The sequence below is a fragment of the Hippoglossus stenolepis genome, chromosome 24 (genome assembly GCF_022539355.2).
Source record: "Hippoglossus stenolepis isolate QCI-W04-F060 chromosome 24, HSTE1.2, whole genome shotgun sequence".
Taxonomy (NCBI): Eukaryota; Metazoa; Chordata; class Actinopteri; order Pleuronectiformes; family Pleuronectidae; genus Hippoglossus; species Hippoglossus stenolepis.
Window position 1 is genome coordinate 3548815 of NC_061506.1, and position 21849 is coordinate 3570663.

General features: G+C 44.8%; 2 protein-coding genes across 8 annotated transcripts; one reads left to right on the plus strand and one right to left on the minus strand.

Annotated features, from left to right (window-relative positions):
- The first annotated feature begins 1626 nt into the window (after window positions 1–1626).
- trim25l (tripartite motif containing 25, like) lies at window positions 1627–7369 on the plus strand. Its single transcript, XM_047339198.1, has 16 exons — window positions 1627–2387; window positions 3115–3210; window positions 3552–3785; window positions 3961–4120; window positions 4210–4242; window positions 4336–4374; window positions 4464–4508; window positions 4597–4650; window positions 4738–4785; window positions 4870–4920; window positions 5103–5327; window positions 5451–5573; window positions 5730–5765; window positions 5878–5946; window positions 6062–6127; window positions 6358–7369. Exons 1-16 carry the CDS (start codon window positions 1758–1760, stop codon window positions 6930–6932), a joined length of 2484 nt encoding a protein of 827 aa, XP_047195154.1. The 5' UTR covers window positions 1627–1757; the 3' UTR covers window positions 6933–7369.
- A 23-nt stretch (window positions 7370–7392) lies between these two features.
- On the minus strand, window positions 7393–21833 carry trak2 (trafficking protein, kinesin binding 2). Of its 7 annotated transcripts, XM_035150816.2 has the most exons (17): window positions 21693–21833; window positions 18853–19047; window positions 18124–18309; window positions 14679–14738; window positions 13995–14071; window positions 13783–13899; window positions 13445–13663; window positions 13063–13141; window positions 12830–12960; window positions 12458–12532; window positions 12069–12206; window positions 11751–11830; window positions 11437–11577; window positions 11043–11341; window positions 10453–10956; window positions 10269–10368; window positions 7393–10173 (listed from the first exon to the last, which is right to left on the minus strand). In XM_035150816.2, the coding sequence occupies exons 2-17, from the start codon at window positions 18905–18907 to the stop codon at window positions 9390–9392; spliced, it is 3045 nt and encodes a 1014-aa protein (XP_035006707.2). In that variant the 5' UTR covers window positions 18908–19047; window positions 21693–21833; the 3' UTR covers window positions 7393–9389. The 7 variants fall into 7 exon arrangements, with proteins under 7 accessions (XP_035006707.2, XP_035006708.2, XP_035006709.2 ...); XM_035150817.2 differs by lacking the exon at window positions 14679–14738 and having other exon boundaries at window positions 21693–21832; XM_035150818.2 differs by lacking the exons at window positions 18124–18309; window positions 18853–19047; window positions 21693–21833 and adding an exon at window positions 17547–18106.
- Between the last annotated feature and the right edge of the window lie 16 nt (window positions 21834–21849).

A 21849-nucleotide genomic window follows, 5' to 3' on the forward strand; every position in this document is an offset into this window, starting at 1 on the left:
ACCACAAGACGGCGACAAAGGACCAAATCTGATTCTGATCAGTGTTCATAATAACTCAATATATTATCATTATTACTAATAATACTACTACTATAATCGTACTACTACTACTACTACTACTACAACTACAACAAATACTACTACTTCTACTACTACCACTACTACAATAACAACTACTACTACTACTACTGATAATAATAATAATAATAGTTGTTATAATTATATATATTATAATAATATGTATTATAATGATGTGTATTATTATTATATTTTCTCTGCACTGTTTTAAAGGTTGAAGTTTTTCATTTAATGTGCACTTGCAGTAAATCAAATCAACCACAAGACGGCGACAAAGGACCAAATCTGATTCTGATCAGTGTTCAGAATAACTCAATATATTATCATTATTACGAATAATACTACTACTACAACTACTACTAATAATAATAATAGTTATCATATTAATTATTATAAGACTAATTTCTCTACAATGTTTTCCAGGTTGAAGTTAAGCGTTTAATTTAATGTGCACTTGCAGTAAATCAAACCAACCACAAGATGGAGTCTCTTGACTGAAGCACAAACTTCCTGATGCAGTAGTTCAGTGTCTTTTAGTTTTGAGCCTCACACGTGACAAGATGTGATATCAGTAGTAGTTGTAGTATTTTCTCCACAATGTTTTAAAGATTGAATTTACATATTTAATTTAATTTGCACTTGCAGTAAATCAAATCAACCACCAGGTGGAGACAAAGGACCATCTCTGACAGTACACACTGTGTTTACAGGTTTGACTCAAAGTACAAACCTCCTGATGCAGTAGCTCAGGGTGCAGGATAACTCAACATTATTTCTAATAATAATAACGATAATAATGATTTATCACCTTGTTTGGTTTGTTGAATCGGGAAGCATACATTTTATACTATATATATAATATATATGATAAGTAGGATTTTATTTACAATTTAAATTGTATTATTATTGTTGTTGTTGGGTACTCTGGTTTCTTCCACTTCCAAAACACAGCCATCCAATTGGAAATTCGAAATTGCCCACAACTCCAATGTCTTCACATGCAATAAAAATGAAATGAATGAATAAATACAAATGGTTAATTTTATTTGCAGTAAAACCAATCAACCCTGAGATTATTTATTCTGCACAGTATTTTTCTACAGGAGCAACTTTCAGTGAGAAGATTCACTGTTTACTACTGACACACAATCTCACCTTCGCTTCACTGTGTCTTTTTATTCATCTGAGAGCCACAGTTACTATGTTTTAGATCATGACTTTACATAAAATAATAGATGGAAGGATGGAAGGATGGAAGGATGGGTGGATAGATAGATAGATAGATAGATGGATAGATACATTTATTGATAGAAATTTAGCAGGCCCCATTCTCAGGGTGGGAAGCTGTGAACTGAACTGTAGCCTCTGAATACCTCCTCTACGACTGGAGGAAACGATCAAGTGATTTACACATTTACGCTCCTGCATTTAGCAGTTTCCCACCGACACCCGTTTTCCCCGCTCGACCTGCCTGGTGGCTCTGGCCCCGCCCTGCTCACCTCTTCCTGCTCTCACCTGAGAGTCAGCATTTAGCTCCCAGACGTCCAGGCTCTCTACACCTCTGGATCTTTCTCCTTAACTGTTCTGCTTCATAGAAATTACTTCACTCTTCTAACTGCTATCCCTCCATCTTTGCATTCTCTCAGTTTCTTCCTTGTATTTTGCTTGACATCGTCACCATGAGTAGTAAACTGTGGACAGAGGAGCAGTTCAACTGCCCCGTGTGTCTGGATCTCCCCAACGATCCAGTCACCATCCCCTGTGGGCACAGCTACTGCATGGCCTGCATCAAGGATTACTGGAGCAAGGACGACCCCAAGGGGACCTACAGCTGCCCCCAGTGCCGCCAGGCCTTCAGCCCCAAGCCCACCCTCTCCAGGAACACCATGCTGGCAGAAGCTGTGGAGCAGCTTCGGAAGGGGGCCAGCAAATCGGATGTGCGGGATTCTATCCGTAACGCCCGTAGGGCTTCCTCCTCCTCATCCAAAGCCAAAGGGAAGCTCTCCTCCTCAGCAGTGACCTGCGACATGTGCAAAGGGGATCGGCGAGCAGCGGTCAAGAGCTGCCTGGTGTGCATGAGCTCCTACTGCGAAGCCCACCTGAAGCCCCACCAGACCAAGAAGGCCCTGAAGCAGCATGAGCTCATCGCACCCACGGGCAATCTGGCCGAGAAGATCTGCACCCAGCACAAGTACCTGCAGGAGTTCTTCTGTCGCCAGTGCAAGATATTCATCTGCTGGCTGTGCACCAGCGACATGCACAAGGGCCACGAGTGTGTGTCCACCAAGGCCGAGCGCTTGGAGAAACAGGTAGGAGAGTGAGGAGGCTGCAGGGGCCTCGGGATGAGGGGCCCTCAGCCAGTAGCCAGGGTGGAATGGGATTTAACTGTAACTGGTGTGATGATATTATGTATATATGACTGTAATTACACAAAGGATTGTAGACCAGTGCAGTTTCAGTCTACATTCATTTTTCCCAGACTCATGTAAGATCACCGTGACCTTTGACCCTTGACAACCAAATTGAAATCATTATCATTTGAGTCAAACTGAATGTTTGTGCCAAATTTTAAGTCGTTCCCTGAAGTCATTCTTGAGATATCATGTTCATTATGGGATGGATGGACAAACTCTGTGTAATGGCTCTGGCCAGTTGCTGTTAACACACAACTGAACAGCATGAGGCTTTCTGTTCGAACTCAACGTGAAACATCAGAGCTTGGTTCATTTTGATGACACATATTTCAGAAAACAGATCATCAACTGGAAAAAGGTTTCATTTATTTCCATTAATCCCGTCAGTGGAAAGACGGCAGCTCCTCGCTCCTCCTCCTAACTGCCCATTGTTCTGGAGGATTTCTGTTGAAGGCGTCATCCTCTCTGCTTTAGTGTGTGACAGAGGCTCCAGCAGGCCGAGGGCATTCCGAACCACATTCCTGTCCATTCACAAAGCTCCACCCTCTCCTGCTGCGTCACACATGAACTTGTTTACCTGATTGTTTTGGGTGACGTGTCTTTATTGTGTGTCCCTGTGTAGAAAGTGATCTCCGAGCTGCAGGTGGGGAATCAGCAGAGACTGAAGGACAGAGAGCAGGAGCTCAAAGACATGAAGAAGATCATGGAGGGGATGAAGGTTGGTCTCTCTGGAGCCGTTTAGAATGAAAACTACATTGACCATAAAATCCTGAAGTAAACAGTCATTTCATTGAAGTGAGCTTCACTGTGTGTTTGAGTTTACTGAGACACAATCATCTACGGTGGCCCTGGAGTGTAAATCACAACAGCAAATAATTAAACACAACTTCAAATAAGAAGACACAACAATAACACAACAGCAAATTATGAAACACAGTGGAAAATGAGATGTGTTTTGTGATTTGCTGTGATTTGTTGATGTGTTTTCCCATTGTCATTGTGATTTGCACTTCAGGGTTACCACTGGTATGACCTCACATTCTCCCCCCGTCTGCACAGCGTTCCTCAGACAGGGTACATGATGACACGGAGCAGGTGCTGTCCGAGCTGCTGCGCTCCATGGAGCGGCTGCAGGAGCTTCTGGACGAGGTGCTGGACCAGGCCAGCGTGGAGAAGATGGGCCAGGCCCAGGAGGTGGCCGACAGTCTGGAGGCTGAGATCAAGGAGCGGAAGAAGAGGGACACAGACATGAAGGACCTGGGGCGCTGTGAAGACCACATCCACTACCTGCAGGTGAGAGGACTGTGAAGCTCTTCAATGGGCGGGGGGGGATTATATCCAGAAATCTCAGTGCTGACTCTTCATCACAGCTCATCATCATCACCTATTATTTCCACTTTAAAGGGCCGGGCCACCTTATTTACACATGTTGAGTTTGTATTCACAATCCCCCATATCTTCCTTCCAGGTGTACGAGTCCATGATCGGTCCCTTGGAGTCGGGGGACCTTCCCACTGTGGCGGTCAATCCGGACGCTTCCTTTGAGCCTGTGCGAGACGCCATCCTGGACCTCAGGGAGCGAGTGGAGGACCTGTGCAACCAGGAGCTGGGCAAGATCACCAAACATGGTGAGTCACAGGAGCCTTTCCTCTACTTGACTTCTCTCTTCACACTAAATCATCTCACAATCTGATCATCCGTTTTCTTTCTTTTCCAGTTAATGACACAACAATGTTCACTTTGGGAGACGGTGAGTTCTAAACGTTTTTATAAGAATAGAGAAACTTCTAGTTGTGTTAAGATGATGTTTTTCTGAAGAGTGACTCCCTCTTGCCTCTCACAGCCAATCAGAGCTCAGGAGCCAAAGCCGGGATATTAAAATGTGAGTTTTGAATTTTCCTATTAAATACAAATATAGAAAATTGCATCTTTTCATTTTTATTAAAATAACTCATTTCTCTTTGTGTATAGTGTTTTCTGGTTTGGGATCCCGCAACACAAACAGCCGTTCGCCAGGTATGAGACTCTTTCTCTCTAACGTGGCTTCACTGCTTCTGATCCCTTTGTCATCTTAAATAAATGAAATAAAAACTCTGTCTTGCAGCTTCCTCATCCAGTGTCTCAGTTGGAGGTCGGAGTACAGACAGGAGAGGACTTGGTACTGACATTTCATTTCATTACCACACATAACCACATCAGAAGTCAGTCAATATGCTCTTGTTAAACATGACATGTAATCGCTCAGGTTTAGGCTTCCAGAGTCAGGATGTGAGGAGCAGGAACACACCACGAGGTGAGACGTTGTGCTGTTACTTTAAATTACACTGAACCAAGCAGTGAAAGTGTGTGTTTGAAATGTGCTTCTTCGTTGTTGCAGACACAGGAAACACAAACACCCCCAGACAGAGGAGAGAGGAAAGGGAGACAGGTCGGTTTGTTTCTTATCACTTTAATGCATGTTCAAGTGTTTATGATAAGTTTGGTTTTAATTAGTTATTTGATTCTATAAAAATGAGGTTTATATCTGCTCCTTTAAGAGGTGAGGCAGGGGTTTAAAGAATATGTTTGACCTTGATAAGTAACACAACCTTGATCGTGTCTTCCAAACAGTGAGGGAGACCAACCCCAGACCCAGCCCGACTCCCAGCCCGGCTCCCAGCCACAGAGCGTCCCAGTCCCTCGGGAGCAGGTTCGGTCAGAACCAGGCACCCAGTCCGACTCCCAGTCCAACTCCCAGCCGCAAAGAGTCCCGGTCCACCGGGAGCAGGTCCAGTCAGAACCAGGTGGCTCATGCTGCTACTCCGACCCCGACTCCAGCTCCTGCATCATCTGCAGGTATAAACTAAACAAACCTGCAGACAATCTTCAGTTTTGTAACTTTTTGCTGCCACCATCTGGCAAAACCTGTACAGAGCAGCTCTCAAACACTCACTATTTGTTGGCCAACTCTCTGCTCAGGTTTCAGTCGGATGGCGTCGATCAGCAGCCTCTTCCGCTCCCACCGGCGGGGCACCCAACACGCCACCCCCGCTACCTCAGCAATCCCAGACAACCACACACCATCTGCAGGAGGAAACCCATGTAAGGCCTTTCTTCAGCTCATATCCTCTCATCTCTAGTCACAGTATCAAAACCACCACAGTGGCTCTACCGATTGACTAGTTGCCTGTTATAATAATAAGACTTCAACCTACTATGACTATTCAATTGTATACTGTCTCTGTTCATCACCAACAGGGGGGATGGATGCTCTGTCCGAAACACCAACAGAAAGTAAGATGGCAACCTTTGAATATGGGGAATAGAATATCGGATTTGCACGTTCACTCCTATTTGAAGTTGATTAATATTTATGTGTCTAATGTGTTTTTTTGTTTTTGGACAGTTAACCCTGGTCTCTTCTTGGACACGCCCACCCCTGACACCATGAATCACGCTCCTGTTTTCCCTTTATGTGAGTTACTGTACCTTTATTTTCACCGTATCTCCATTCTTAGACAAGAAACACAAAAGAAAACTACGTGTTCTTAAGAATTGTGCCTGAACTGACTGATTGTTTGATTTTCCAGTGAGAGAAATCAGCATCGACAGCATCCAGGCCCCAGAGCCGAGAACCAGAGACGAGTTCCTCCAGTGTAAGTCTCAGTGTTCTACTACTAGATGAAACCATTAAGGTGCTGAGTTAGCATGTCTTTACATCTCCATGACAACTGAGCAGAAGAGAAAATCAAGTAGACCTTGAGTTGAGTTTGTCGAACTAGTATTTCAAAGGTCAAACATCCACTTTACGTTAATGAATATTCTTAATTTTCAAACTGAAGATTTTGTGAATACTTGCTCATTCATCCCTCTCTCTCTCTCCCAGACTCTGTGAACTTGACCCTTGACCCCAACACAGCCCACCGACGACTGGCTCTCTCCGAGGGCGACACCAAAGCCCTCCTGCAGGTTGCGGTGCTGCCCTACCCCGACACACCTCAGCGTTTTGACGGCTGGACCCAGGTGATGTGCCAGAGCCCGCTGTACGCCCAGCACTGTTACTGGGAGGTGGAGTGGAGAGGCCGCGGCTCCTCTGTGGGCGTGGCTTACGGAGCCTTGAAAAGGAAGGGCTCAGACGCCAGATCCGGCCTTGGGTTCAACGCCCAGTCCTGGACCCTGGAGCTCTCAGACACCTGCTGCTCAGCCATGCACGCCAATGAGAAGAGGGACATACCGGTCACCTACTCCCCCCGTCTGGGCATCTACCTGGACCTGTCCATGGGGACGTTGGCTTTCTACAGTGTGGCAGAGAGCATGACACACCTTCACACCTTCCGCACCAACTTCACGCAGCCCCTTTATGCCGCCTTCGGGGTGGGGAGCGGAGTCGGGGTGGGTCTGGACTTTGCCCTCGGCAAGTTTACCTCAAGCAGTGACAGCATTAAGATCTGTCCCATGTGAGGACGCAGGCCGGACGGTGGTGCAACTGGTGGATCACACTGGAGTGGTGCCATCAGAACAGCTGCCTTCAGAGTTTAAACACAGCAGCTTGGTGTAAAACACATTGTCATCCATTACGGTCACACACTGACTGAAAGGTCCTGAAAGGTTTGGTTGCAATGTCTTTCTTTTTTCATATTTTAAATGCACTTAGGGAACAAAGATTATGTTTTGCACAAAAAACTAATCATGATTAGTGATCCCAAATATCTCTTTTTTAATTTATTCTTTTTTCTTTTTTATGTTGGAATTATTATTATTATTTAAAAAATATTGGGTACTTTGAAAATCCTGTATAACCATGATCCAAACCCTGGGGTATTTAAATTTGGCTGTTCAATTTTATACACCACAATAAACAAGTATACCACAGTACAAAGTAATGAATTATTATTTAACCAATAAGTGAGTCGGTGAGTGCTTTGTTTCCATTGCTTTATTTAAAAAAAAGAGGCAGCCGAATAAAAGCCAACAGTAGTTTACAGAGGATCATGAGCGTAGAGCTAAAGAAAGACACAAACCTGAACCTCCTGCTGTACTGAATGGAGGAGATGTGACTACGACTAATCTTAGGATATGAACAGTCGGAATGGGCCTTGTTCCCTCTTCCCTCCAAAATCACAAACGTACAAAAACATTAAACCAAAGCTCTTCTTCCATTGTTAAATATGTTACAGCTAATGAGCACAGAACGTCTCACGTGTACGTGTAAGTCAGAGCATTCCATTTCTTTTAAGAAATTATAACAACACTTTGGGATGGATTTGGTTTCCCTTCTGCAGGCCTCTACATACAAAAGCAGAAAAATACAAATAAAAAAAAAAGAAGAACAAAATGCTACATATATTAAAATCTTACGATAAATTGTTAGCCGACATTGTTACAACAGGCACCCGTTATGCTAAACTTTCTTATTAACATGTTCAAATCTATATAAATTTCAAATAGTAATGTCAGTAAAACAAAAACTTAAATAAGAAGATAAAAGTGCAGTAACTGAGTGGGGGGGGGAGGCTGAAGGGTCACAGGGGTCAAGCACAAAGCTCAAAGCTTCCTTTAACCTAAACATGAGATTATGTGGTATAATAGAGTTCATACCTATAGTGTGAACCACATATGATACAACCCCCAATTTTAAACAGAAAACAACCTCTCATAATAAACCTGGATGTGACGTACAAAAAAAAAATCAAGTGTCAGACAGAACCTGAAAGCCTCCCAGGCCTGAAAGAAACACCATGGCTGAAATGACCTTTCTTTTAAAGCCCAAGGTTGTAGTGAAATGATAATAACCACGCAGTGATTCCTTCAAATGAACCCGACCTCCACATCCCACTGAGTGCAACCGATACTCTACATACAAACATGGTTTTTTACAGAAACAAACCCAGAACAGTGCTAGCTTCTACTTAAGGCCTCATACCATTAAAAACACACACAACACAAGGTCCTGAAGGAAAAGGCAGATCTCTTTTTACCTGATGCCTGATTTGGTTCTCACCTCGCCTTCAGCCTGGGCCCCCCCCCCCCATCTGCCAACAGGTGCATGCTGGGACAATGCAAGGTCACTTCACTTGTCATGCAGACGCCTGACGCAGGGCAAATGGACAGTCACCAGACATCTGTGCAACGATGGTCTATTATAAAATTATTAGAACATTAATACTGGCATGTTAGATGCATGACCTGACCATGGGATGAGCCTGGCAGTATGTTGTTCAAGCCAGCACTTGAAGTTCTCCAGTCCCTAAGTTGAATCCCTTCTCTCCTGACTGTAGATGTTTGAATTCGCTGAGAGGCGAGATGTCTTTAAACCAGCGGACATGATGCTGTGTTATTACAGACTGAAGCTTTTCCAGCCCACTATAGAACAAGCCCTTGAAAAAGCAAGACTCTGGATGTTCAATCCTTCTTTCTCCAACTTCTTTTACTTTCTCTTATAACATGAATAAACCTGCAGCGACCACTCTCTCCTGTCTTCATCGCTCCACTCCGCTGTACATCATCTTCTTTTCTAATCCACTTCCACAAACCCTCTTCCACATACAGTTCCCTTCTGCGCTCTACCTGCGCCTGAACATCCAGAGCCTCGCAGGAAAACTACAGGGCCTAATTCATACACGACTGAGAAGGAACAGAGATGAATAACCTGTTCATAGGCTGAGGCCTTAACATCTAGCATCATAGCAAACATCTACACACAGACACTGTGGTGTCGCTAAAAACAGTCAATTAAGTTGAATTGTGCTTTTAAATGAAGTCATAAGAAGGAGGGATTGTTCTGACCACTGATGTCTTGACTCATCTCTCCAGAGGCAGAAAGGAGGAGAGATGAGGGGAGGAGCAAGGGGATGGAGGTGTAGGAGAGGCTATATATATATATTCTGGAGTCTGAATCCTCCCAGTCCAACCTCCTGTTCAGCGCTTAGCTGAACCTGATGGAACGTGAAAGACGGAGGGGAGATGCCGACGCCGCTCTTTAAGGTTTCCCCATGGTGGTGGGGGGAGGGCCAGGGAGGTTGGGTGAAGTGGAGGTTTGGGGTTACCAGCTGTCTTTCCAGCTCTGGCGCCAATCATGGCTGGGAGGCTTTGGTTGCGCCTCAGGCCGTCCAATAAGCTCCCTCCGCCCGCCGACACAAAAGTGGAAGAATCCTGGCGGAGCACTGAGGCGTCGGACTCAGAGCCGTGGAGCACCTTCGTGAATCCCAGCCGCCGCAGCCTCTCCACCAGTCCTACGTTGACTGGGTCGGACCTGGCTCGGCGTGAAGGGATGATGGCTGGGGTGTTCTGGGAGGGGCTCGGTAGGTCTGGATGAGGGGCGCGGCCAAGATTAAGCCCATAAACGTCCTGGAGAAAAAGCTCTGCCGGTCGCGAGGCGAGGAAATTGTCAGCGGGGTGCTGGCGAGATTCTGAGGGCACAGGAGAGTGAGAAGGCGAGTGGGAGGGGGAGTTGGCTGGCGTGATTGGGAGGAAACGGAAGAGGGGCTGCCTATGTGTGCTTTTCGGCGATGAAGGTGGGGTGTCAGTGGACACTTGTGCAGAAATGCCCCTCTCCAGGACCAGCTTGGCCAGGCTGCAGGTAGGCACCGGGGGGCGTCGAGGGGGGAAGGAGTCACCCAGGCTCAGCCTGCAGGGGGTCACAGGGGTACTGGGACCTGTCCTCATGGAGCTCGGAGTGTTGGCCATGATAGACGACTGCGAACTGACAAGCACAGACAGACACACGTCATTAACAATGGTGTGACTACAAAGCTGAAATTACATTAAGAGCTTCTTCATCTTCCATCCAAGACTTACCTTGGGGTGACCTGTGTGACGTCACTGGGGTGCAGGATGCGGCAGGTCGTGAAGGTGTAGGTGGAGAAGGTGGAGCTCTGACACTTTCCTGGATTTTGGACTGAACACACAGCAAATGACCCATGAGCACATTACACTGTAGGATGCCACGTCAACACGTAAACATTCAGTGTTCACTATTTACCAGAGCAAGATGCTGTTGTTGATACTAAGGTGCAGATCTGACTCTGTGATTGGACCGTTGCTGTAGAGGTTGTTGGAATGGGCTGAGATGAATGGCTGGATGTGTCAGTGACATGAAGTGCAGGTGTCAGACAGATGTTCGACTGAACCAAGGAGGGCGATGTCACCATTGTGGGCGACAGAGGTGGGACAGGAAGAGGAGACACCGAATGCTTTCTGCCCTTCCTCTCCTCAGGCGTAGATGTGTAGCGCACCTTGAAGGTGATCCCACCGTCGTCTTCCTCCTCATCCTCCACTTCCTTACACCGCTCTGCCGCCCCCTTCTCAAGGACGCTTTTCCCTCTGCGCTCTTCGTCCTCCTCATCCTCCTCCATGTCAGACAGGCGGTAGACAGCATCCTGAGTCAGCGGCCGGAAACCCTTCGTCACTACGCCTGGGTGGGGGTCCAGGATGGTGGCCAGGTGTGGTTTGGCCAGCTGCTGCCAGTGATGGAGCGTCAGTGAACCTGAAAACCAGACAGTTGGGATTGAAAACACTTTTCTCTCTTTGCCTTTGAAAGCACCAACAACCAATCCGGCAAATTCCAAATACCTTCCATGGGTTTGACGATCTGAAGCTTCTCAGGGAGGAAGGTCTTAAAAATACAGGAGCTGAATGAGAGCTCTGACAGGTTGGAGTAAGAAGAGTGCATGCTGCCCGTCTGTGAGCTGCAGCAGCTGCCCTCTACATCTGCCTCCGCCCCTGCCAGGGACTGCAGCTTCTTCTCGCGCTCTGCATGGAAGAACTGACGCTCAGACAGGAAGTTATGTCGCCGCAGCGACAGACGGTGGAGGGCTCTGGTGAGGTCGTTTCCACCAGGAGAGCCGGGCTGCCCCATACGCACCTCCTCCCTGCAGACAAAGACACATTTAATGAGCTCAAAGGGTCCAAAATGAATCCTTTAGGTAAAAAGCATGAAAGGAAGTATAGATTCTTTGTAAAGTACCCCTGATTGGACTGGAAAGGCTGTGCAGTCATCACCAGAGAGCTCTGTCCTGAGCCAGGGATTGGAGGAGTGGCTGAAGCTGGCCGCGATGCCACGGTGTTGACGGAGCGGACTGTCTGGAAGACTCGCTTCTGGGATACCCTGCAGCGACAAGATGTCAAAAGGTCAGAAACAAAGGGGCCACAAATGATCAATTTACTCTTGACTGCTTCACCAGTTTTCTTTCCTGATTCTTCCTGACACCACATCAAACACTCAGAGCCTGAAACTTGAGTCCTCTTTATTCTGAAGTGAAGTGTCTGGGTTTTTCTAACCTTTGGTCCTCGAAGGCAGTTTCTTCCTCCACACTCAGCTCTCTCCTCATGGTGCCCTCGATCTCTGCCGCCAGGGAGTCCTACACACACACACACACGTTTAAAGATTACTTTATCCATGTGGTCAAAGGCTACTTGCATCAAAGTTGAACATTTGAATATTTTTTGCTAGATGTTTAGATCCATATCTGCCCCTGACCAATCTTCTTCACTGTCTTTATTGACGCATTTCTACGCTACTTTCTGAGTCACTGACACCAACTGTCAAAAGGTTTAATGGCAACAGTCATTGTGATGACTTCAGTGTGTTTCTCTCACCATGGGGTAGAGGCCGTAAGACAGGTGCCTTCGCATTCCAGTAGAGGGCGTGTTTTTATTGCGAAGGTCCCTGATCTCCTCCTGAGACTCATGAAGCATCTCGACGCACTCGACGTTCCTCTCTGCCAACTCGTTCAGCTGAAGCGTACATCAAAACACACACACACACACACCACACACCACACACACACACACACACAACACACACACACACACACACACACACACACACACACACACACACACACACACACACACACACACACACACACACACACACACAGACAAGCAGCAGTTCTTAAATTAATTTATTTCTGTATGCAATAACTAAAAAAAGCAAATGAAAGAATTGAATGTATACGTGTGTGTGTGGATGTGTGGGATGGTACCTCTACTGTGAGCTGTCTCTGAGCTTCTTTGGAGGCCTGCAGGTGGATCCTCAGCTCCTCTTTCTCCAACGCCAGCTACAGAGAAAACAACACAACACTGGCATTTAAACAGATACACAGACTTTGTTTTTTTACACACAATAAAATCCTTTATTTCCAGACTCACATGAGGTCAACGTGAGCTTTGACAGCTGAACTCTAATCCCTTGATCTTTGAGTCCAAGTGATAATTCCTCAATTTAGTGACTAATTGTTTCAGCTCTAAATAAAAGTTAATACATTGCAGAACGGTTTTGATTCTATTCAAAGAGTAGAGCTGCAATTACATCCAATTAACTTGTTATCTATGCATATACAGCCCCGACTCCTCACCTCCTTCACTCTGTGCTGCAGCTCCACTATCTGAGAGAGCAGCTGAGCGATCTCCTCCTGGTGTCTGAGCAGCTCCATGTTCTTCTGAGACAAGTCATCTGTCAGAGACACCATCTGGCTGTTGGACTCACCTGGCAACAAACAAGCACGCAAAGCAACATCAGTTAAAAAGAGTATTTCACACTTTATGATGTGCCTTTCTGTGTTTGTGCACGTGTATGATTTTCACTCACGGAGCTCCTTGACACAGTCGCTCACAAGCTGCTGCTCCTTCTCCTCATACGTGATAGTTTCTGTCTTCAGTTGACATGCCTGGAGTGGGGACAGCACAAAAAAACAGTTAGCAGCAAAAGTGACAAATTCATGATTCATAAACCATTGACCATTTGTCAGCACACTTTGAAATCAGGACATTACTGAAACACTAATCTGAATCTACTTCCTCTTACACTGCGACATCTGTTTTAATTCCGATATATGGCGTGCAAAATTAAATCGAACTTTGTAAATCTGTAATTTATTGCTGTTTATATATTTTACCGCTTCCCATTTCACTTCCTTTTTATTATTTTTCTGTTCCGCTGATTCACAGGTTTCACTGTGTACGCCTCGTACCTCAGACCTCAGCACCAGGTTCTCGTCCTCCAGGTCCTGCAGTTTGCTCTGCAGACACTCCAGCTGGCTGAGTGCAACTGCGGCGGCAGTTCCCCCCGGCTGCTTAGGTTGTTGCAGAGGAGTCGACACGCTGGAGTCGGTCTCGCTCTCCTCCGAGGCACTGGCCACCATCCGCAGCAACTCATCCTTCTTACTGAGCTCATGCTGCAGCTGATGAACCTGGCCAGTGAGGAACGTTTTTCGTAGGAGTGGTTAGTCTTTTATGATCCATACACAAACGCACTTTCTTTTTTGTGGCTACAATTGAAAGAGATTTGGAAAAGGGCTGGATCAGCTACCTGGTCCAGGGCCTGTGTTAGCTGCTCCTCTACGGCCTCAGTGCGTTCCTGCAGCAGGTGGTTCCTCTGCAGGAGGGACTGGCCGATCCGAGCTGCCAGCTCCAAGTCTCTGTCCCGCTGTCCAATGAGAACACACATACCACAGGGTTAATTAGCCAATAAGATGCTGTTTCCTAGTAGAAAGACAACAAGTAAAGTAAAGGGACGCCTACCTCGGCCAAAAGGTGAGTGACCACTTCAATGTCATTGTAAGTTTTGGTCATCTGCTCCACACGATCGGCACTGAGAACTGGCCAAAGAATATGTATTAAGGACACAGATACAACATACATGCACACACACTGTAGCATGCACATTGTGGCATGTGCATGCAAATTGTGCATTCAAACTAATGGACACACTTCTGTAGCATGCCAGCTTTACTTACCACCTAATAAATAGTTCTGAACACTAGCAACGTGAGCATTTGCTCAATCTAGCAACAGCTGCCATTCATTAAATGATGTGGTTAAACTGTTTGTGAAGCACTCTGCTGAAACACAACTGATGCTATGGATATTAATTTGTGGGATCCACAACATGGGGATGTGGTCGCTTGTGGTCAGAATGAATTTAAGAGTCCCAGTAGCCCTACACACACGTAAATAGACCACAAACACAATACACTGCTACATTACTACAAGCTGTCTACAGTGACGTACACTACATAGATGTCTGCTGTCATCTACATGCATACAGCAGAGAGGGGCTCCAGCTTTGTGGCTCTGGAGTGGTTCCAGATCCAAGTGTAATTACATCTGCCTGAACCCCACTGAAGACCAAAGCCCCTCTCTCACTCTGGAGCTAAGTGAGGATGTTGCAAAGCAGAACAGGCGGAGAGAGGGAGAGAGAGATACCTTTGGAGAGGCTCTGAGAGCCGGGATGGGAATAAGAGGAAGGCTCCAAAGCAAGATACGCTAGTGAGAAATAGAAGAGAGAGAAAAGGGGAGGGGGGGTCAAACAGGTTTAGAAGCAACTAGCAAAGAAGTAAGCGAGAGAAGTGATGAGCAGAGAGTGAAAGCTGAAGCTTCAATAAACCAGCTTCATGTAGAAACATTAGTTTGTAGAGTCACAGAATCTACAGTTAGTTTGGAGCAGCTCTCAGCACCTGAGTGGGTTTCACCGGCGCTGCACCGCTCCCACTTCCACCTGCGCAAAGAAAAGTGTCATCTCTCATCACTGAACCATCTGCTTTGATTTAACAGGGGAAGCAACGCGCCTCACACTCCAGCTGTGATTTGAGGAGAAGATTAGCATATCCGGAACATATTTGACCACACAAAATGAAATGAAATGTTCTACTTCTTTGATGTATTATGAATTTGATCAACAAAGATTCACAACAAAATTGACACTGCAACTAACAATGATTACTATAGTTAATTCTTGTAACATGTTTTTCTAATTAAATTACGACTTTATTCTTGTATTATTACAACATTATTCTTAAAATATCAGATTTTTTTCCTATCCAATAAGGCCATTACACTCCATCTTTACTAAATGTTAAATTAAGACTGTTAAGTACAGCTATTAGGTCTCAGCCTGTAATCGCCTGTAACCTAACTAAAGATAAAAATACCACTTTTCCTCTATAAAATGTTTTCATAACAGATTTTCTCTCTCCTCAATGTTGCTTCGTACTGTAGTTGTAGCTTTAACTTCTCTGATAAAAACAATATCACTTTCACTCTGAAGGATTAAATGTAAATGGAACGCCGAGGCAGCATCAAGTGCAGCAGCTGCTCAAACGGATGAGAGCTGTTGTCCAGTAATCAGAGGCCAACACTGACCTCTTGATCTGGACGCTGCACTCTCCTCCAACAATCAGCTGTTAAAAATAAACTCTGGCTGGCACTGCGATCTTTTGTTACACAGGAAGACAGATACGGTACATATACGCAAAGCATGTGATCGCACATGTAACAGTACGACATTTATCTCCTAATGTGCTCACACACACACGCACACATCTTTACCTGCTGGGAGGAGTATGGTGTTGCTGTCGTACAAATTCTGTCCGTAGTCCGGTTGGATGATATTCTACGACTTTAATAGCTAAAGTTATAAATCCAAGTTCAGTCCCACACTGACGTACACAGACGGGATCATACTCTCAAGAAGGTTTGTCAGAGCAAAAGAAAAGGACTGAACTCTGGTCACATTAAATAACTGCAAAGTCCAATGAGATATCAAATGACTACTGTCGTTTTGATACACACACACTGATCAGAGGGTGATTAGTGAAGAAACACTAATGACCTTTTTATTTGAGGTTGATTGGACTTTTGACATCATAAACTTTAAAATACACCAGCTGCAGGTACGTTTTCTTTATTTAAAAGGCACAATGTAAGACACAATCATGACAAACAAGTTTTAAAAATTCAAATTATTAATTCAGCTCAGTAAAAAGGTGAAAGTTGGAGACAAAGGTCAAGTTTAAGGATCTGTACACTGATACTTTTTGTGTTATATTGTACAGTAGCTGTTCTATAGGTCTAACTGTTGTGTACACACACACAAACGCACAAGGTCAGATGATGGGTTGCGCTGACTACAGAGCATTAATACCAATTACAGACTGATCCTCTGAAATCTGTACACGTGGGAACATTCTGACTCATCTTTTTCCACGGTGAATACATCATCAAAATCTACATCAAAATGAAGCTGACAGATTCTCAAAATAATAAGAAACAACATCACACCCTCACTCAACTATTATCTAAGTATTCTAACAAATATAAACTTCATTTACACAAAGCTACAGTTCAAAATATAAATAGCATCATGCCACATCTGTGAGACAGCTCCCTCCTCTGATTTCACAACATGACACAAAAACTGGACACTTGATACTTGAGATGTTTGTAGCTCCATGTAGGAGTTTTGAAATATATGTCAACCAGTGTCTTAGTGTGTCCACGCTACATTGAGTATTCCTCTGCATTTCTTCATATACATGTTTGTCTCAGGAGAAACTAAACCAGGGGGCATCTGCCTATTTACATGCCATGGCTCTGCAAGGACGTCAAGTGCTATTAATAGGCCACGTTGGATTTTACACAGCACAAGTCGGACAAGCAGGAATGTGAAACTGAGGCTCCCTTACTGTAGCTCTTCTCTCACACGTGCGACACTGTTTGCACAATCGTCTTCTATAGTCTGTGCAAGAAGGGAAACTTTCCTCTGAAAACTTCAACAGTTATATAGGTCAAACATTAGCAAAGAGTTAGAGTTAGTTAGAGTGTGAGAGGAAAAACGTGCAGAGGAAATGTATTTATACACATATAATAGAAATCTGGTCAGATCTCATTAAAAAAAAATATAATGAACAAAGAAGACAAATGCAGAGAGGAAATATGTTTTTCAATTTATTTTCTAGCTTTGCAATCTTGCTTGCGTAAGAAAAAACTAAACAGGAAGTCGATTCAACCGTCAGCACCGCCTCCGCATACCACAGCCTATTTGAATGTAAACACACAAGCATTGATTCAGACTTGTCTACTTCCTGTCTTTCAAGGATTTTAATCACAGTGGTAGGAACCACTGTACTGTAATACACAGACACACACTCTCTCTCCTCCACCCTGTCACGCTCTGCCTGACCTTGAAGACATGACGCGAGCTGCCGCTGCAGTCACACCGGCTCACATGTCTCCCTCTCTCTCTCTCTACAGCCTGTCAGGCAACACGACGAGCATGACGACGCCTCCACTCACCTTCCACAGCAAAGTTATCGTAAGCCTCCTCATTGTGGATGTTTAAAACCGGCATGGCCGTTGGACTCGCCTCTCAACAGTCCCGTCTTCATCCTCTATCCATCCACTCTGCCTCCACCCACTCTGCCTCATCACCCTCTGTCCCGTGACTCTGGCCCTGGATTTGAACTCAGATACACTTAACTCTGGATCTCAGCATTCCTTGTGCTCACTGTCTATCCTGCCCCTCCCGTACACACACAGAGTGTCAGAGCTGTCTCGCACACACAGGCAAACAAAAATAGACACAATGACAACTCCTGTGCCAAATAACATCCACAGTAAATCCCTGTGATGTTAACTGGTGCACGCTGTATAAAATCAATCCCTCACGTGTCAAGTTCCCTGAGACACAAACACACCATCTGCTCATCTGCTGTGATATCACCACAGGCTCGACCAATCAAAAGAAAGTAGAGAGACACACAGATGGAGAGAAGCTAGACAGAGGCAAAACGTGGCTGTTTTCATCCAAACAACTTCCTCAAAACTTGTGGAATCATGTCCGACAATGTGAAGTATTAATACTGACACTTACTCATGTAGCGGAACGTCTCCTCTGCCAGCATGGGGGAGATGGCGTTGATCTGTCCGGAGCCTTCGTCTGGAGAGCAGCTCGGGGAAACCACCCAGTCCTGGCTGTCTGACAGATACACGGAGCCGGCAGAACCAGAGCCCACCGAACCAGAGCCATAATGTCTCCCACTGCTGCCAAGCCCCTCATCTGTGGGAGGACACATTCATTAACATTCTAAATAATTGAGCATTGTTAGAAATGCCAAAATAGTTTAGTATCATTTTTTCTGACAATAATAAGGCACCTTTAAATCCTGGGTCAACATTGAACAACTAACATTATAATGTGTTGAGCGAGAGAAGTAATATTTTGCTTAAAATATTAAGTGGCTGAATGATTTGTAATTCTTTTATTAGGTTAAAATAATGCAGCCAAGGTGAGATTGTCAGACTGCAGTGTTTATGGCTTATGTGTGTGTATGTGTGTTTTCATGGCTCAGGCACTGCACAAGCAAATATCCTTCCACTTGAATAAATATGTGGTTTACTGGGACAGATGGGAGCTAACTATAGCATCCGGCTCAAAGACACAGCCGACTGTACTTCAGGGCAGCGGGACATTGGCAGAGAAGCTCATCGAAAGATGTAGACAAAGCTCACATGTGACTTTCAGTGAAAGATGTGTCATTGATTATGTTGCATTACCATTGATTTGACATGCGACACACACACAACACAACTCCACCCCTACCTGTCTCGGTGCTCGACTCCTTCTTCTCCACCGCCCGTGGTTTCACCTCAAACATGTCCTTTCCTTGGAGCGGGAGGGTCCTCGCCTCTCGCAAAATACAAAGCTGGACCGAAAGACGGGCGGGGCTATGGGCGTGACATCACATCCTGTTCCTGCACTGACGGGCGGTGCCCACACGCACAACCACACCTTTACCTGTAACATACGATTAAAGATATTATGCATGTTAACTGGGTTTAATTTTGTTGTTAATCATTAGTATATGTGTGTGCATGGAGGATGTCTGCCATCCATCTCTTTCCTCTGATGCTCTGCCTCTTTTCTACTTCCTACTTGGTTACGGACATTTACAACCAGAAGAAAAAAACTAAATTCCTCCCATAGCTTTTACTGTTAGACACTTAAACCACTAACTGTCCGTCTGGCGTCTTCTTCAGGATTCCACAAAGCTTAAAGAAAATCTCCTCTTTTTGACATTTGACAAGGTCACAAAAGCAAGCCAGCTGCTATACTGTAACTCTGATGCGTTTTCATTTCCTTCTGAAGGGACACATGTTTTATGGGAGGGTGAGGGGTGACACTGAGCCCTCCCACATTTCCTCCCACATTTCCTGTTGCTTATCTCCGTGGGGACTGGTCTAGGCCTTATGGGGATGAGTGGAGGAATGAGACAGGATGCACTCTTAAAGGGATCAATTCCTGTTAGAGAACTGGAAAAATGACCATTGATCAGCCTGTAATGTACTGCACTAGAATATTTTATTTTTAGTCTCTTTAGTCTGGCATATTGCTAGTGTTAGTGGCAACACTAGTGCCACCCTTTGAAACGTTTAAGACAGCTCTGGCCAACGCTTTACTACCAGTTATCACGTCCTCTTTTCCTCTAAAATGACAGTATTGTTCAAGGTCATACATCAAATCCTACCACCAATTACAACCTCAGCACCATCTGCATCACCGACCTTAGTGCTTGGCCTGTAGCTTTGCATGCACACACACACATGCAGACCTGTGTGGGTGTGTGTGTGTGTATCAGTGAGCATGTCTGTGGAAAGACAGCGTCCTTGTGCAACATTCATCCCCTGCTTACATAACACTGAAGCTAAAACTGCTTGCTCTATAAAGGAGATTACTGGGATGCACGCAGTGCTACAGCCTCAATGTGCTGTTTACCATTAAAAGCCTGACCCATTAATGACACTGGTATTGACTGCATGATGTTGGATTATAGTGGCATCATTCACACAAGACCTTGGAGCAAGTGTATACACAAAACTCTGCATGTATTAATCATAAGTATGAGCCAGGGAAAGAAATTATATTGTTGAAATACAAGAGCTAATCTTGTCCTCTTGTCCAAGTGCTGGTGACTGATCCCCTGAGTAACAGTGTCACAGCCAGACAGATACTTGTTTATGATATAACTCTATCTTCTCATTATGGAGAGTCAGCAAACGTTTTAGAAATTGATGTCTTAGGAACACTTGTATTAAATTGATTTGTGTTTAGCATTGATGACTGTGCACAACTTCCTTTGGTTTAGAGAAGCAGAAGAAAATTCCGGCCACATCTCAATATCTGTCACTTAGTTCTTGAAAAGCCAATAGAAGCTCTGCAAGGTTATTGTGAAATACAGACAGCAGCATTACACACAACACTAGTCTCTCCCAGTTGTCCCAGAGGTCCTGTCTACTTACATCAGCTTTCTGCAGACTTCATATTCCTTCATGTCTTATCTAGACATCCAGCGGATGCTCTTATCCATAGTGACCTACAACCAGTGACCTACAACCTGTGTAAATGTCAGTATCTGAGGTACAAGCTGAGGTCAAAGCAAATAATTCAAAGCCCAAAACTACAAGATATGCTTCCATGCACACCCGAAACAGTGGAAAGATTTCCTTCTATGCTTTTGTGTGTGTTTTTATCCCTGTTGTTTACTTGCTTCACTGTCTCCATTTGTGACAAACTGGACAAGGCCTGAAGACGTCTTGCTCCAAGAGGAAAAAGACATGACAGGCAGCATGTGACTGACTGGACCGGACTATTTTAACAGGACAATCCCAAACAGCACATCAGCAGCAGATTATTTGTCATGCCTTCACAACAGAAGAACATGGAACAGTCTGCATCTACTTTAACAATCATGTCCAGGCTTGGCTCGATGTAGAAAGCCTATAAAGTTGAGGTTGTGTTGTGATTCAGTCCAACTTTGTAAATAATCTTAACGCCAAAGATCCAAATACGATAACTAATAATTCAAAGTAGGCCTGGACGATATGGCCAAAAATATATCGTAATATTCGTAATAATCATAACACATTCTTTTCCTTTTTAGATTAAAGACTGATTTTATCTCCTGAGGGAAGGTTTTGTGGTTTTCAACTCGTCTTTGTGGACAGAGAATGACAAACACTTATCAAGTAGCAAGTAGCAACACATATAATAAATCTGAGCAGGATCCAGTTTATGTTGTGGTATTACATTGATATACTATGGAATTGAGTCATATTGCTATCAATAGTCTGCTAACATAACCTGCACACATGTACCTCTCATATAAAGATATACATGTTGTCACGTGGATGCTAACATGTACCACTGATGTTTAAACGTGTTAAAGACATGAAATACAATGTTGTTATTATTCAATATTGATGGGGGCTGCGGTTCGCCTTGTTTCCTGTGCGTGAGGATGACAGCTTCACCATTTGTTAGCAACACGGTGGCTAACACAACACAACACACCACACCACACCATAGCGCGAGCTCCTATTGGCAGCATCCCTCGCGCGCATTGAATATTATTGGTTAATATGATCGATTATCGTGAATCTTACCCTATGTCGATAACGATCCCCGGCATGAGGAGGACACGAGCCGCCAGCCTGAGCCCCGCACTTCACCACAGCCTCAAACAATGGAGGGTGAGGGTGGGACACGGAAACACCTACTGGGAATCATCACGGCGCGACGCTTCGTGCGATGACGTATATA

Bases quoted from the DNA above. Each gene is read 5' to 3' on its own strand.
- trim25l (XM_047339198.1), top strand. From the start codon at position 1,758: ATGAGTAGTAAACTGTGGACAGAGGAGCAGTTCAACTGCCCCGTGTGT. The intron at 4,651-4,737 runs GTACTGACATTT...GTAATCGCTCAG, and splicing joins TACAGACAGGAGAGGACTTG to GTTTAGGCTTCCAGAGTCAG. The intron at 5,328-5,450 runs GTATAAACTAAA...CTCTCTGCTCAG, and splicing joins AGCTCCTGCATCATCTGCAG to GTTTCAGTCGGATGGCGTCG.
- trak2 (XM_035150816.2), bottom strand. From the start codon at position 18,907: ATGTTTGAGGTGAAACCACGGGCGGTGGAGAAGAAGGAGTCGAGCACC. The intron at 14,739-18,123 runs GTAAGTGTCAGT...ATTTCTCACTAG, and splicing joins GGAGACGTTCCGCTACATGA to CGTATCTTGCTTTGGAGCCT. The intron at 14,072-14,678 runs GTATCTCTCTCT...TTCTTTGGCCAG, and splicing joins CTCTCAGAGCCTCTCCAAAG to TTCTCAGTGCCGATCGTGTG.